The sequence below is a fragment of the Furipterus horrens genome, unplaced genomic scaffold (assembly GCF_987537825.1).
Source record: "Furipterus horrens unplaced genomic scaffold, mFurHor1.1.pri manual_scaffold_5, whole genome shotgun sequence".
Taxonomy (NCBI): domain Eukaryota; kingdom Metazoa; phylum Chordata; class Mammalia; order Chiroptera; family Furipteridae; genus Furipterus; species Furipterus horrens.
Genome location: NW_028327175.1, coordinates 182,363,714 through 182,380,929, shown reverse-complemented (window position 1 = coordinate 182,380,929; position 17,216 = coordinate 182,363,714). Strand labels below are relative to the sequence as shown.

The 17,216-nt window shown below is 44.4% G+C and overlaps 1 protein-coding gene across 4 annotated transcripts in view; it reads right to left on the bottom strand.

Moving 5' to 3' along the window:
- Positions 1 to 17,216, bottom strand: part of WBP1L (WW domain binding protein 1 like) — a 63,915-nt gene that overhangs the window by 30,908 nt on the left and 15,791 nt on the right. The window contains exon 1 of one of the 4 annotated variants that reach the window (XM_090278520.1): positions 11,617 to 11,834. The exons of the other annotated variants lie outside the window; for them this stretch is intronic. Coding sequence (XP_090134646.1) covers positions 11,617 to 11,643 — 27 coding nt within the window. The 5' untranslated portion in view covers positions 11,644 to 11,834. Of the gene's footprint in view, positions 1 to 11,616; positions 11,835 to 17,216 lie in introns of those variants that run through there. 4 annotated transcript variants of the gene reach the window in all.

The window sequence follows — 17,216 nt, the reverse complement described above, 5'->3', positions numbered from 1 at the left end:
GCGGCCTCACTGTATTGTGGGATTTTTAAAAATATTATATTTATTTATTTATCGCAGATTTTTCACTATGTCACAGGATTTCGTGGTACTGTATACGCATGTTGTTAAAGTTACATAGGCTTAAGAGTGTAGAATATGTTTAAGAACATAAGTAGTGTTTATAAAAGTGTGGAAAAGGTTAATAAGGGAGTGGGAAAGGTTAATAAGGGACAGGGAACGGGTTATAAGTGTGTGGGAAGGGTTTATAAAGCCTTAATATATATATAAATACTAAAATAAATCTAGGGTTCCTACTTCACAGATTCTCACCTATTGCTGGGGCGGGGGTGGGGGGGGGGGGGTCCAGGTCTAGAACGTAATGCCCGCGATAAGTGAGGGAATACTGTAAATCAAGGAAGAGTAGGGTGAAAGGAAGAGCTGAGATTTTCAGCAGAAGCCAGACCTCAAATGCTTCGTATAACATTTAAAATAATATCCACAGTGCCATAGTTCGTAAATTCATTGTTGGCTAAAATAGCTAGTTTCTCCCTAGCTCATGGAGACCTGAATAAATATCATAATATTTTGCAACTCTCGTATCTACTTTTCAATTTGAGCCCCTTCTTTTTCTCACTCTCACTACTCAAGTTGTGGCTGCTAGTGCAGAGTAAGCAACAAGTAAACTTTCCTTCCACTTTTGCATCAGGAATGGCTTTCCAGAAAGTAGATCAAATTCTAGAACTATCTGATTTTGGTAATGCTCTGTAACCAAAGGATAACCAAGTCTTCATACACCATACAGACTTGAAATAACTAAATGAGAAAAAATAGTAAGCAAATTTAAGTTACAATCAGCTATTTTTTATTCTATCCTAGATAGAATCTTCAATTTCTGGAAATGCAGCACTTCCAGGTCCTTAGAAAAAGACTTCTAGGTGGTCATAAAAAACACTCTTTTAAAGTTTTGTGGATTTACCTTTATTTTACAGTAAGAAAGTTAAGCTAACATTTGCCCTACTAGTTTTAAGGCTGTTTGAAGAACTAAGAAAATAAATAGAATTGTTCAAGGGCACACATTTTGAACTGGGTGGAAGGAATTAACGGAAGAGCCGAGGGTGAAGGAAGCAAGCTCTGCCAGAGGAATGATTCAGCAAGGAGTCCTGGCCCATCTGTTAGTCTCATCTGCCTCTCTTTGATGGAAGGGATTGTTATATCCTACTTTTGTCTCCATCACAATGTATACATGCATGACAATTAGGCCTATCCTTTCAGATAAAGGGCAGGCCATTGCTAAGAAGTTAACCAGTCTGGTTTGTATGAACTGTGATAGTAGGAATGAACTTTTATGCTATTTGGTTGAGTTCAGTAATTTTCCAAAAGGACATTAGCCGAGGAACAGGTTGCCCTAACCAAACCAGTAAATCCCTCACATTTCATAGTGTGCCCTTAAGGCCTCCAGACTCCAGCTTCCTGGGTTCAGGAACACCCAGTCGGCCATCCTCTAGTTGTAAAGTGCCTTTAAGGATAAAACCAAAGACTGGATGAAGCTACTGACAGACTTGAGAAAAGCCTAGAACCAATGGGGGAAGCTGCTGCTTCAAGATTTGGTAAAGTGTGTGCTGCTGAAGGGGAGTCCTAGGGGCCTCTGATGTAGCAGGGACAGGGGTGCATTTACTTCAACCTGTGAGGGCCTCCTGGAACAACTCTATCAGTCTAGTCTTCCCTTAAAGAATGACACTCTGCAAGAAGCTGAGGAGGGGCAATACAGCGAATCAGAACTGAACAGGGCATCTCACAAATAAGTGAATATGACCCAAACTAGCAAATGAACAGACAACAAATGCAATGAAATAGAGATGTGTCTCCCATGGGCCCAAAATCACCTGGGGTATTAGTTAAGAATGTAGCTTGAGAACCTCTGGGGGCAGAGACCGAAGATTTACCTTTTAAAACACACTCCACTAATTATGCTCACATAGACTCAAGTTTGAGAACCACTGCCCTAGATTTACAATAAACGTAAAACATACAGTTCTTGCCCCCTAAAAGTGGAGTAGTTTTCACATTCTTTCTCTTGAATCCTAAACGCATATCCCCCAGAGTAGCCACTTAGAATCAAGATACATAAAATTACTTATAATCTCTCTGCATCGGGACAAACACAATTTTTATATTAATTTTCTTTATTCATTGATTTTCAGAGAGAGGAAGGGGGAGAGAGAAGCATCGATTTATCATTCCACTCACTCATTCATGCACTCATTGGTTGCTTCTTGTATGTGCCCTGACCGGGAATCGAACCCTCAACTTTGGCGTATTGGGACAACTCTACAACCGATCTACTAGACCAGGGCCTGTAATTTTTCTTTTAAAGTAACATAGCATTGGGTACACTCCTATCCACACCAGCACTGGTGCTGCCAAAGCTGCCTTGCAACTGGATCCTCATTAAATAGCCCCCAAACAGAGCCGCCAGCAAAGAAATTAAAATCCATTTCCTGCGTTGCTATTAAGAACCTGAATAACAAACTCGGATAAAGCTACTTGACCCTGGTAGGAAAATCCCAGAGCAAAGACTGGAAGTTGCAACATATCCCACGGTTTTATTAAAAGCTACTTGTCAATGTACAAGTGCAAGCAGGCCTGTGGGGTCAGGCTGCCTGAAGCAGTACAGGATATTGGGTTAATGTGCCACTCTTCTTCCTCCCTGGACACTTGAAGGAAAAGCGGTCTTGCTTTTGAGGTACCCCACCCTGGGCAATTCCTCATCACTGATCTCTTCTGCCACAGAATAAATGCCCTGAGAAATGTGTCAGCAAGAGCTGGTGTAGAGAGCTGAGAAACAAAATAGCAGGTAGCATGCCACAGAGCAGGTGGCTCTTACACTGAGGGCACTTCAGCTGACTGCCATGTGTCCATAGTTTGTCCTATGAGGGTAGGTTCTTTCCTTGCCATGTTGTATAACTGCCTCCCCTGCTTGAAAGCAGGGATTGCAAACTGGCGGCCCTCAGGACACAATGGGCCCACTAATCAGTTCTATACCCACATGGTACCTTTCATTCAACTTTTTAAAAAATGGAATAGTCCACATTTTAAAATGAGAACAATTCATATAGAAATTCAGATTTCCAGCTTCTCTTGAAAATTCAGGACCCACATATTATTAGGGCCTTAGGACCAAATCAGTTTGAGTCACAGATGTACATGAGCTCCACCACTGCTTCCCCCTCAACCCCTACTTTCCAATGCCCCATCTGCTTGACTCGTGCAGGTCCCTGCCTAGCCCCTGTGGGCACTTGATTAACCTCTCTTGCTCTCAAGTCTTCACCCTGAGGTTAAGATGTGCCGCTGAGGCCCAAATATAAACAGCAGACACCCGAATTCTCTACGATGAGGCTCCAGAAACACCTTCCTCACAACATGTAAAACAGGTACCTGGACAAAGAGACGGGGTCCTCTTTCCCACATGTGGGAAACACCTCAGTCGGATCAGGAAAACCTCCTGCCACAATACTTATGAGATTTGATAGGGAACCAAATTCTGCCCCATGACTAGGTTTCCAAGCATCTGGCTGGGCTTTTTTTTTGTTGCTGATGTGCTTTCCAAGAGATTCACCAGTTTCATTTGACAGTGAAGATCACATGTGGGGTCTCAGGGAAACAGTCCTCGTGTTAAGCAAAATTCTATATTCAATCCCATGTTTTTGTGAGCAGTTCTATCCCACCGCAGCAGGCTTTTGTTGGGAGCTAAAGAAAAAATAATGGGATTTTTGCCTTGGGTGCCTGTATGTCTAGGGACCAGTACCAGAGAGCTAATACCAGTAAAAAGTTCAACAATGTTCAAGGAAACAGTTTACTTTTAATTCAGACAAAGGGTCACATTAAAAATGGTCTCCCTGGCCTGTGGCTCAGTGGATTGAGCACTGGCCTGCAGACTGAAAGGTTGCCGGTTCGACTCTCAGTCAGGGCACATGCCTGGGTTGTGGGCCGGGTCCCCGGTTGGGGGTGTATGAGAGGCAACCAATCACACATACCAATGTTTCTCTCCCTCTCTTTCTCCCTCCCATCCCCTCTCTCTAAAAATAAATAAATAAAATCTTTAAAAAAAAAAAAGTTTCCCTGCTCTGTGTAGCTGAGTGGATTGAGCACCAGCCTGCAGACTGAAAGGTTGCCAGTTCGACTCCCAGCAGTAAGGGCACATGTCTGGGTTGCGGGCCAGGTCCCTAGGTGGGCATTCGAGAGGCAATCAATCAATGTATCTCTTGCACATTGACGTTTAAAGTTATTTGGATACTACTGAGATCCTACCCTTCAGGAGACTGCTTATACAAATTATTCAAATTAAGTGATAAAATGTCAGTTCCAGAAGGGCTGGGTCTTATCTATTGGCCATAAAAAATTAACCCTAAACCTATATTCTTGACCAGACACAGTACCTGTTGATTAGGAGCAACCAAGATGTCATGATTCTAAATCTCTGAGCAGATAATTAACACACATTGATTAGAATGCAGCAGGAAAAAAGTACAGCTATTTCCCCTTTATGAAAACATCTCACTTCCCCTGAGGTCTGTGAGTTCTATGACTGCTTCCTGAGCAGAGGGGAGCCCACCACTCAGTAGTTTTCAGCTCAGAGTTTCTGGCACTGCTGACACTTGGAGTCAGATAATTCTTTGCTATGAGGATTGTCCTGTGCATTTTTATTAGCAGGGTCCCTGGCTTTTACTCACTAGATGCAGGTAGCAACACCCCCTCCCCTTGTTATTATATAACAACCAACAATGTCCAAACATTGCCAGATGTCCCGAGAGGGGGCCAAAATTGCCCCTAGTTTAGAACCACTGTCTCAGACAAATTTTACGACACAATTTAGTGCAGTCGTGTCCCACCCAGTCTTGCTGCCTGATGGACTCATGGGCTCCCCAAGCACTCTATCCATCCCCTGAGAGCAAGACTGATGTCAATATGTCAAGTGCACCTTCCCTAGCAAAGGACCACACATGCAAAACCTTCAGAAAGTACTGATCTTGGTGACTGAGGGTCAAGTAACTTCATGGGCTAGTCCTGCCCCGCACTCCCTGTGCCTCCGCTACGAGGCAGAAAAAGAGGTCCCCCAAGGGTTAGGCCAAGGCTGTCGCGCTGGGATTTCACATGACCACTGAGAGACCTACCCATGGCTCTCTGGTCATATTTACAGTAACCCAGCATAATCTGAGCCTGGGCCATAAATCTGGAACCACACCCAGAGATGAGAAGGGGGAGTGATTGCATATTCTACTTTTGTTGGCAGCCTGCCTCCTCCCCACACTCCAGAGACACACCCAGAGGAGTGGGAGGTCACAGGTATCCACACCACGGCCTGGTGGGTACCAAAAGATTTCCACACGATAAGTTGGGCAGTATTTGAAACCAAGAACGAGACCATGTGTCAGTTCAGTGGAAGCTCCTGAAAGCAGAGTGTTAAGCAAGAAAACCAAACAATAATAAATATTCTTGCCTCCATGATGCAGTGCCCAAGGGAACCAATGTCTTAAACGCAACACAGTCCCGGCAAACCCTTAGCCACTTTCAGGAAAAGAAGTCATTGAGTCACACTCCATCCATTCTCCAGGCATGCCCCCTTCTCTCCTGAAATGCCCTCCTCTCTCCCTCAGGTAAAAGAACAAGATAGGTTAAGCCAGTCACCTAAGATTGAATCACCATTTCTAGCAACTAGCCACAGAGGCCTCTTGTGAGGTCCGGGGTTCGAGCCCCGCCAAGTCCTGCCCAGAGAAGCAGTGCCAGAGAGGGGCACAGGCGTGGCTAACGCAGGTCAGATGAGCACAGAGCCGAGAAGAGTTAAGAAACTAGTACCTGGCTGGTAGGGAATTAGGACAGGAAAAGAAATTTTATAGCCCAGTTTTTTAAGTAGTCAAAAATTATTCTGTTTTTCTGGACTAAAATCTACCTCTTCAAGGGAAAGGGGTGGGAGGGGGTGGATCAAACTCATGGGATGTCACTGGAGGAAGTGAATGTTTTCTTTGGCTCTATCCTGGATAGAAGTTTCAAAATCAGCAGATAGAGCCTTCTTTTCTACTATATCATTGTACAGTCCCCTGGTTTCTCTTTGCTTTGATCACAAGAATGTGATGAAAAACAAGCCACCTTCCTCTAAAAAAGCACCTTCTTGCAACAGAGATGGCTGAGGTTTAAAAATTCACCTGAAAAGGATTAGATAAGAGCCACCCTTTCTCACCTTTAGGGGACATTAGGGAACAGAGGTGTTCTGTGGTGCTGTCACTTAATAGATTTTTACACATCAGTTCCGAGAAGGATTTTGGCTCCAACCTCAGGTTGTACAAACAACAAGTGTCACCTTGGGGTGAGCTATACTACATACAGCAGGGTCTTGCTCAATTTGTCCTGAACCTGGTACCGAGAGGCTAAGCACACACAGGAGGGTAACAAGGACTAGGAGTCAACACCTGGTCTTCTGCAGAACACGGGGCACGCAGGGAAAGGGTCTGGCAGCAGACTCTGGTGCAGCTGCCACACCAGGGCAATATGCAAGAGCAGGACAACACTGAGAAGTCCTAGCCCCAGAGCCACCATTGAGGGCCATTAGCGGTGTGATCCTGAAGAGATAGCTCCTCCAGTTTCAGTTTCCTCACAGTAGAAAGGAGATAAGACCGCTGACCTCATGGGTAGCTGTCTTGATGCAATAATAAAAGTATCATGTAAATGTCCACTAATATTCAGCAGTGTTGGGGGGGGGGTGTAAATTAGAAGTTGGAAGATCCCCTCTTCCCTCTCCCTAGTCAGGACTCCCACCTTGCAGCTTTAGGCAGGCTGTGAACACAGCATCTTCAGTGTTGTCCTTGTAAGGCCCTAAGAGCTCTTACCATGCCCAGGGGGTACTGTTTGCCCTGACAATCATTATCAGGCCAATGAAGGGCCTGTAGATACCAGTTCCCCCTTTTAAGAGTGCAAACAGCCCCCTGAGTCAGGAGTTGATCCCTCTTAGATGTCCCTACCCATGACAAATTCCAACATGGCAAGGGCACACTGCCTACCCCAGTGTTGTTGGGGACTACTCATCTCCAGTGTCAGGAACCATCTCACTTTAGCGGGGCGAACAGTTTGGGGCACGGAGAAGGGCAACATTCCGAGGTATAAGATATAAATTGCTGTCTCGATGGACCTAGCCTGCACTCCATCAACTAGGACTTACCACCAACTGGTCCTTCCACACACCTAGAGTGGAACAACTGAAACTACAGCAGTGTGCAAAGGGCCACCTACAGGAAGCCATCTCTTCACTCCTCTAAACTCCTAGAGCACTCTACTCCACTTAATGTCACTCAAAACCACCTGCCGAATGTTCCAGTTACCTTCACACTTGTTCTCCTTCCCTGACCTGACTATAAACCCTTTGGGGACAGGGACAGAGTTTGTACCTCTTTGTATGCACAACATGCTTCGAATAGAATAGGAGGGCAATACTTTTCCGATATAAAATGTCGGTCATAAGAATCCTCCAACATTACAAAAATCAATGGCTTCTGATCAAACAGGAAATCGAATTCATGCAAATTAGCAGACTAAGAACATTCTATTGCAATCTTGTTCTCTAGAAATCAGTAATCCATCTGTTAGGTACACATGATAGATTCTTTCTTAACCAGAAAACTCATTTTCTGATCTTGCCAGATAATAAAAGAATAGCATGCTCAATTGTGTGTTTTATCTAACATTTGGTATATGATGCCATTCCCAAAAAGTTCAGCCGGTGACACTCTTCTAAACTTTAGCTCCTCTAAGCACAAAGTATAATCTTTAGTCAACTCTGTTTTAGTTCTTCCTAAGAATAGTTAAGACAACTCACTGGAAGGAAGCTACAGACCTATCTGCCCTTTAAAGACACTGAATTCATGCCATACATTATTAGACTGAAGGGCCCTAATGCTCTTCTCCTTCTCTGTAACATAAAGGAAACCAATACTTAGCCTGGCTGCTACAGCTCAGTGGATTGAGCATTGGCCTGTGAACCAAGTGTCACTGGTTCGATTCCCAGTCAGGGCACATGACTAGGTTGCACGCCAGGCCCCCAGTTGGGGGCGCATGATAGGCAACTGCATATTGATGTTTCTCTCCCTCTCTTTCTCCTTTCCTCTCTCTCTCAAAACAGATAAATAAAATAGAGTTAAAAAATAAAAATAAAATAAAAGTAACCTTGTTAAAAAATAAATTAAAAAAAATATATATATATATATATTTTTTTTTTTTTTAAAGGACACCAATACTTGCTGAGCCAAGTTCTCTAACACCAAGACTCACAAGAGGGCAGTTTCCTTTCTCATCCACAGGAGAAAACAAAAACACTCCCAAACTGATCTGTCTAAATGCTCTTTCCCCAGCTCATTTGTCTTGTAAACTCCTCATCCTTCAAGGTTCAGATCACAGATCACCTTCTCAGAAAGCCTTCCAAGCCACCTCCCGTCCCCCGACCTGATTTAAATGATTTCCCATCTACAGCTATCATAGTCCCTGGAGATTCCTCAGTTACAGTCTCAGCACATCGTCATATAATTATTTCCAAGCTACTAAAGGGTGGGGGGTGAAGGGGGGCTGTCTCTCAAAGTGTAACCAGAAACTACCAGGATCAGAATGACCTGGGGAACTTCACAGAAATGCATATTCCTACATCCCCACCCCAGACCTACGGAATCTGCATCTTAATAAGCCCGATTCACAAGTGATTTTTATGCATTTTGAGAACTGCATTAAGAGTGTGAGCTCCCAGGAAGTAAGGACTATGCTTTATTTTGTCTTTGCATTCTTTGTACCTTGACCCCATTCAGTACGTGTTCAAAATTTCCATGCAGTGGCATTATTCAGTAAATGCTGCGTCCTTGAGTCTTCACAGAATAAAATGCAAATATGCAAACAGAGAAGAGCAGTGTCTTATCTGGTCCTTGGGCTACCCAGAAACAACCTTCATAAAATACGCCCCAACTGAACAACACATTAATCCTACTCCACTCTCACAGACATTGGGCAAAGCAATCTAGGTAGAGAGAAAAATCTTCAGACTTTCCAATCAGAAAAACAGGGTTTAAGTCCTGGCCAGGTCGCTCCGTTAATTAGAGCGTAGTCCTGATACACCTAGGTTGAGAGGTGGTCAGGGCACATACCAGAATCAACCAATGAATGCATGGAAAGGTGGAACAAGTCTATCTTTCTCTCTCTCTCCCCTCCCTTCCTCTCTCTTTCTCTAAAATCAATCAATAAAAATATTTTCAAAAGAGGAAATTCTCTTTAAAATCAAAAGGACCCTTCTAAAAGATTTCTATTAAAAACCAAATAAGTAAAACAAAACAAAAAAATAGGGTTTTTTAAAACAAAAACTTCAACTACCATTTCCCTAACTAACTGAAAATCTTTGGGCCAACGGCTTAACTTCTGTAAACCTTGGCACACACTTCGGTAGAAACAGAATCACACTATCACGTAAGCCAAGGTTGTGAGCTATGTGGATTAAAAGGAAAAAAATATTACAAAGTACATACATATTATGTATGATAAAGACTAATTGCATATATAGTTTTATGTCAATCACCAAGTAATCTTTAGAAGGCTGGCTTTTACAGAGGTCCAATAAAGAACACAGTTATGCTGTCAGACACATAAATGATAGAAATATACACAATTTTGTTACCAAAATATTCAAGGTTTTTATAGGCAAGGCTTGAATCACAGACGCCTAGGGCAGAAAGGGTCTTCAAAAGGTCCTATAGTTCAGCCTTCTACCGGGAATCTGTTCAAAAACAAGACCTAAGATTCACCTGCTGTTGATCCTGAGATGCTCCCCACACCAACCAACCACTACGTCCTCTCACTTAACGAGTAGAGGGTATATCCCCTTCTTGCCCTGCAATACGTAAGATTAAGAGTAAGTTGGCACAATGAGCCATAGCCACCCAGCAATGTCAATGCACAACAGCAGTCACCACACGACTGGTGCAAGAGCTCCTGTCCACTGCACCCTCCACCTCTGTAAAGGAATCCGTCCTCTAGAGCTTCTACTTTCCAGTACTCCTGTCTTGCACCCTTTAGGAATGAATAAATGAAAAGAAGTTATGTTTCCCTGGCTAAGTGGAACAAGTCAATGTCTCCCTCTCTCTTTCTCTCCCTCCCTCCTAAAAATCAATAAATTTTTTAAAAAAGTGTTATGTCTACTCTCAGCCAGCTGAGGTCCTGTTTTAAAAACTTTTTGTGAAATCTTCCCTATAACTCTGAGTAAGTTTTATTGTTTCCATTTCAAAGATGAGGTTCAGAGCAGTTAAGCAGGTCTGTGGGGCTGAGACCCCAGAGGGGTCAGAATACCAACGCAGGCCTTTCTGGCTTCCCAGCCTGCTCTTTCCTCTGTACCTGGCACTCTCCCCACCAGCTGGCATAGCATGGGATCCTTCATCCACCCCATTTCCAACCCTGTTCAAAAGCTTCACCAGGGCTCATTCTGCCCATAGATTAAAACGACAGTCTTAGGGCAGAGAAGAGATGCTCAAATGGGACCCCACTCTCCGCCTATCAGATGCATCAAAGAAACACTGAAATTCAACAAAAGCAGTCGTGGAATGTGTGAAGCTTTTCAGAGAAGCTTACTTCTAAAAAGCTTTCAGGCAAACCAAGGGAGATTTGCTCATCCAGCACTTCTCTGAGTGAGACTGGCCACACGGTCTTTAGCAGGGACTCTGTAACTAAGGCTTCGGGTCCGATCTTTTCTGTGGCCTTTCCTCACCCCTGAGCAGGCAACAGAGTGCGTGCATCCCTCCCCACCCCCTCCACGCTGACGCTGGTTACAGTTACGCTTACGCATTCCGCTACAGACATGCCTTTCAGACCAAGGAGGGCGTGGGGGTGGCCAACTCTCAGAAGCCCTGGAACAAATAGTTGGCAACAGCTGTGTTCACAGCAGACAGCAGTTGGTCCCTCCCTACTGTTTCCTCCTCCCACTCCAGGTTCTCGGCTATAATGTAGTGCCCCTACTTCAAACAGTGGCTCCCAAAGCAATCAAGTCCATTGGTTTTGAAAAAGTAGTCAGGAAGGCCAAAAAGTGGTCGATCCCACCCCAACCCCTCTGCAGGGTCCAGGATGTCCCAGAGCTACACAGCCCTGACCGCATTCTTAAAAAGGAGAAAACCTTTGGGAACCTTTTAAAGAAGTTCCCCTCTCCCCACTCAGAAATCCCCGAAACCGTGAAGAAACCTCTGCCAGCTAGCCAAATCAAAAGGGAGAGGGGATAAAAGGGGTTTTGATTAAGAATCCCATTCTGCCTCTCCCCTTCCCCCACCTCAACCTCTCAACTGTTTCCTCCATAAAGCTCTGTGTCCGGTCTTATGGTGTCTAATGGAAAATCAGAATGCACAGCCCCAGAGAGACTCGGGGACGGAGGAGGTTAAGAATAAAGTGGCTCTAAAAGTAAGGAGCCACTAGCAAACAAGAAGGGAAGACTGGAAATTTCTGTATGGGAGCTGGCCTACTATCACTGAGAGACATTTTCTAAAAGGTTCCCTCTACCTCAAGTAGTAATATCATAAACAAGCTCCCACCCTTCTCCCCTTCCCACCCCTGATCCACATTCAACCAGTTCATTACCTGTCTAAGACCCAAAAGGAAAGGCATCCTGCAACAGCATCGTCCACACTAACGTTTGCAACAAAGGGCTTTTAAAAGTTAAGGTCTTGAAACGAGCATTTCCCCTGGTGGGCCTGCGTGCTCCGCGGTCCCAGTTAGGCAGCCTTCCCGAGCAAAGCAGAGAAAGTAAACAGAGTCCCAGGACCAAGTAGGCACTCTACTCCTGCTCTCCTCACCACTTCCCCCTGCCTGGCTCCGGCCCACCCCCACCTTCTCGTGACATATCTCAGACGCAGCAACGCCGAAGCTGCCTGCCAAGGGGGAAATGACATCAGTTCAAGCACAGCAGAAAAAGCTCCAGACAGCTGCTGTGGAACAGAGGAGGATGTGCTGCAGCCCGCGATAGCCAGCCCCGGACCTGCCTAAAGCTGGAGCCTGCAGCTCGGGACAGAGGCAGCCCCTGCTCCCATCAGTGCCCCATGGCTTTCAGCAGGCTCGGGTGTACATAAACGACAGTCTAAAGCTGAGAAGAGCCACATTTCTCTGAATAAGGATTGGACCCTACAACTCCTGAGGTATTGTTTCTCCTCCTTGGGAAAGAAAAATCAAGTTTCACAGAACGGTCCTACCCCCACCCCTGCCAGAGTCAGTGCTGAAAGTCTGGCTGTCTCTGGCTGTCCCAACTTTCTCAAAGGGATTGAGGCAATTCGCATAGGGTGTGGAGAGGCCCCTCCTCCCCAGCTAAGGTAGGACATGCTACCTTGGATGCTGACCTCTCAAGCCCACGTTTCAACAGGAGAGTTTATATTTCATAAACAAACTGCGGAAGTACAGGTGCCAACATCTTTCTTCACTTGTCTTTAAAAAGGTACAACAAGTCCCATTGCAGCCTCCAAGTTGCCAGCAGATCATCTATATTTAAACCAACCCCTGCTTCTTAAAAGTTCACCACCTTTGGTTTGCCATGCCTTCTTTAGTTTATGGAGAAAATGGCTAACAGCAAGCTTTGTACAAAAAGCAAAAGGCCCTAGGGTTGGTGTCCTGCTCTGACTTTTCCTAGTCTAGTGGTGTAAGCCAGCTCTCATCTGGCCATAGTTCCCTAAATAGCAGGTCACAGTAGCTCTGCCTGACCGGGAATTCTCTAGCAAAGAACACACTAGCAAAGGACAAATGGCCTATGTTTGAATTGGGACTTGCAGAGATGACTCTCCTTAAGGAGAACAATCTCCAGAGGAACTTTATAAATCCAAAGTTTCTTTCTACTAACTTCGTAAGCTGCTAATTAGAGGTATATTTTCCATGACTCAAAGCAAATATATCTCGTCTTATTTTCTGCAACAATTTCCCTCCAGTGATATCTATCAAAGGCCTCTATGCGAGTGGCACTGTGCTGGGCATAACCCAGGTAAATCAGAAATGATTCTTGCAAATTAGTATCTGTCACCTCACCTAGGACAATAAATTAGCAGTACACAACTCTTACAGCATGGTGAGTTGCAAAAAGTACTTTTCAGTCATTAGTGAATCCAGGCAAACACAGTGTGCTTGCTGCAGGTCTCCTACTGACGGTCAAGGTCACACTGACTTTCCTGACCAGGAAATGAATGAGCCAAGCCAGCTGAGCCATTTCCTCGAGGCTCAAGAAAAGAATGAATCCCAGCCTCACTGCTATTAAGAGAAGAGGGGAAATGTATATAGAGGCTTCTGCTGCTGAGTTTGGGGCCTCCAGAGCCATTCTTCAGCCTATTTGTATTCTCAAGACACAGTCATACAGTCTATCCCATACCTTGCTAGTCCTCACCTTACAGGCCAAACCGCCAGATAAGCAGGCCTGGACGTTGAGGCACAGCCACTCAGGGAAGAACAAAGAACTTGTTTTCTTTCTTTCTTTCATTGATTTTATAGAGAGAGGAAGGGAGGAGAAAGAGAGGAAGAGACATACCAATTTTTGTTGCTCCACTTATTAATGCATTCATTGGTTGATTCCTGTATGTGCCCTGACCAGGGATCAGACCCACAACCTTGGAGTATTGGGACACACTCTAAAACTGAGCTACCTGGCCGGGACCTGAAAAATTGTTCTCAAAGCCTCCCTTTCATTTCCTCAGTTCCCTGGCAACAGCCAACCACCACAAAACCCATGCACCATTATTAAGTTTGACAGCCAAACGTGAGGAAAGGGCATCCTAAGTCCTCTAGGAGCAACTGTGATCTGTACCTACCTAACAAAAAGGGTGGCACCTGTAGTTCCCCAGAAACAGTACCATGGCGTAAGTATACTTATTCATTTGTTCCACTCCTACTGAACGCCCACAGTGTGCCAGACCCTGGGGTTGCCGCCATGAGCCCTTGCTCTGATGGACTATGGAAACATTCCCTATTTCTAAACAATACTTTCCATCAGTGAGGTAGGTCTGAATAAGTGGAATTGCAATTACTAGAAATCCAAATATAACTTTGTAAAAGTTCAATCTAAATGATCAAAATTATATCATAGACTTCCTGGATTTCCCCCTAATGACTCATCCTTTTATGGATGCTACTCAAGACAGTGTTTCTAATCAGCATTTTTCTACTTTTTCTTCTTACAAGATTATACATTCCTGTTTGCAAGGCAGCATTAAACCCAAGGAAAGCATTACACCTAGCACAATATCATACACTCTAACAGAGTGATTACTGAGAATGGCTTCTTTTCACTAATCTACTTCTCCTTGCCGTAGCCCATTGCTGACCAACCCTTGTTGAGCACTGAGATTTTTTCTGGGGGGTGGGGGGGAGTTGAGGAGAAAAAGAGGCTGAATTGACAAATGCAGGCATTCTCAGGAAAGTGACTGCATTTTTTGCCATGCCCTGCAAATATTACCACAACCCAGTGACAAATTAGTCAGCTTTGGGATTTAAGAGGCAAGATAAGATGATCATTAGCAATTTCTGCTAGTCTGAAAAAAAGGGCAGGGGTGGGGGGTGGGATGGTCTTTTACGAGATCCAGGCTCAAACACAGTGGACCAAAAGTAAGTCAAATCCTTCATCACATAATTGTAGTCATCTGCCTGATGACGGAGACTTAAATTCAACAATGAATTTGACAATTAAAAAAAAAAGGAACCATCACACTAAACCAGAATTAGGCAGGATTGCGTTGTCAAAACGCTGCAGTTTAACAACTGTTTTATGGGCCCAAGCAGTGTCTGAGACATCCTTCTTGATCAGCTCCCTCATCCCCCGTTCAGAGAATCCCCAAAGACAGCAATGCTAAAACTCTTTATATTCTGATTAGCTTATTATTGAAGAAGACATACTGAAGGGAAAAAAAAAAAAAAGACACACTGCAATATATACGTTCTTGGTCAGTGGCACTCATTCTTTCACTGTAGTTGATTTAAGAATCTTTTGGCAACATTTCTCTAGGCAGCCTATGTATTTATAATTTTTCAATTCTGGGACTGAGATGAGAAAAGATAGTTATTTGTTCAGCACTGAAAATCAGCCAGACTCTGTGCTAGAAACTCCATTTAACCAATATCTCAGAGCGTGACAACACCCCCTCCACAATTCCCCCACAACACAGATACTATTAACCCTATTGTTCAGCTGCAGAAACCAAGGCATGTGGAGACCTTGCCCAAAGTCACAGAGTTAGCAGTAGAACAAGGGTTTCTTGTTCCAAAGAGTCTTTCCTTTACAATAATACAAGAGTCATGATATTAGATCAGAAGATACTAATAAGACAAAACCAGAATTGAGGGTCAGTGAGCACTGTCCAGTCAGTGCTCCAGCACCCTGTTTATAGGACTGTCACTTAGACTGGATCTGACAGTGGTGTTCCAGAGTGTGGAGTCAGAGCCCTTAGGCCCCAGGACTCCCATTCTGACCCACTTTGCGGCCAGAGTTCTGTGACGTAAACAACTGGGAAAGCCTTCAAGTTCTCTCATCTGTTCCCAGCACACAGTTGGTCCCCATACAAGAAGCACGCTGGAGCGATGATCTTCCCATGCCTTGGATCTCGGGTAACCTGGTGACCTGTTCCCACACCCAGGTCATCTGGCTGGCTGAGGCTAAAGGAAGCTAGGGGAGAGGCCCAGGGGATTCTATATTTTGAAGCCAAGGAATCAAAAGAAAGAGACTTTTATCAGAACAGGATGGCAACTTCCAGGCTTCTGGGGTATGAGATAATCTCCAGACCTAGGGCCATTTTATTTCCAGAAGCTTTGAGTAGAGACTGCAAGGCAGACACAGTATATCTAAGATAAGAGACCTTTTATATTTTTCTCAGGTTGAACACCGGTACACTTAAATGCCTTAGAGTTCTGACAAGAAAACAAGATGTGAATACTAAGTCAAACCCCAAAGCAAGAGAAACGTCACAATAATAAAAGTCAAATCGTATCTTCATGTCATGGATATGGGGTTGGGCATCAGTAAAAGAACCCTTAAGTAATTATTTTGGCCAATGCCATGGGAAGAAGTCCAAACTCAGAACAAAGATTTTCAGAACTGTGCCAAGTAGAAATGCTAAGGATCGCTTAGCTGCCAGAAGCCAAGAATACTAGCTTATCTGTGTCCTGGGGCTGGACAAAGGAAGACTTCAGCAGGCCTGCCGAGGCAAGAAGGCAAGAAAACACACCGCTCCTGGTTTTTCTGAGCAGGACAAGGAGCTCTACGAGTCATGGGGCTTATTTCTCCTGCATGGTCTCCATAAAAACCTGCGGATGTTTTCCTACTATTGAGTCTTCCCAAAAGGAAGGCGGGGCATACTGCTCTCAAATGCAGTATGCGCTCCATCACTTGCTAAACATCAAGTATATTTCAGAGAGGGGCCTAACAGGTTGATAGTTGACATTTAGCAGATGAAAAACATGAGCTTTAGTGAAGTTAGGTAACTCACTCAACAACCAACACCTAGTAGGCAGTGAAATCAGCATTCCAGCCAGGCCTGTTTGGTTCCAAAATGTCTTGAACACATATGAAGATAATACTTTGATATTATAATTGTCACTTCCTCCTCTTTTGTGGCCTGATAGCTACAGTCACATCCGGCCATCCCGGATACACCGTGGGAATGAGAAGGATGGACTATTGGATGAATTCGTCTTTGCCCTGGAGGATTTATTTATTTAATTACGCAGTTAGGGAGAAAAGACAGTAGATGCAGAAACACACAAAGGCACTTCATAATCAATGCTGGGAAGAAGTAAAGCCAGTGAGTCCAAGAAGGGCTCAAACAAGGAAAGCTTTTGAGAGATAGAATGGCCAAAGAAAGTTTTACTGAGAGATGGGTACTGCCCTGGCCAGATAGCTCAGTTGGTTACAGTGTCATCCCGGTACGTCAAGGTTGCAGTTCAATCACTGACTGGTCAGGGCACATCCAAGAATCAGCTAATGAATGCATAACTAAGTGGAACAACAGATCAACGTGTGTGTGTGTGTGTGTGTGTGTGTGTGTGTGTGTGTGTGTCTCTCTCCCTAAAATCAATTTAAAAAAAAAGAGAGAGAGAGAGAGAGATGGATACTAAAACAATGTGTGTGGTTTGGGTGAGAAGCCAAGCACACTAGGCAGGGCAGAACACGGCCCAAACCATGGAAACAAGGACACACAGGGCATCCGAGAAGAGCAGAA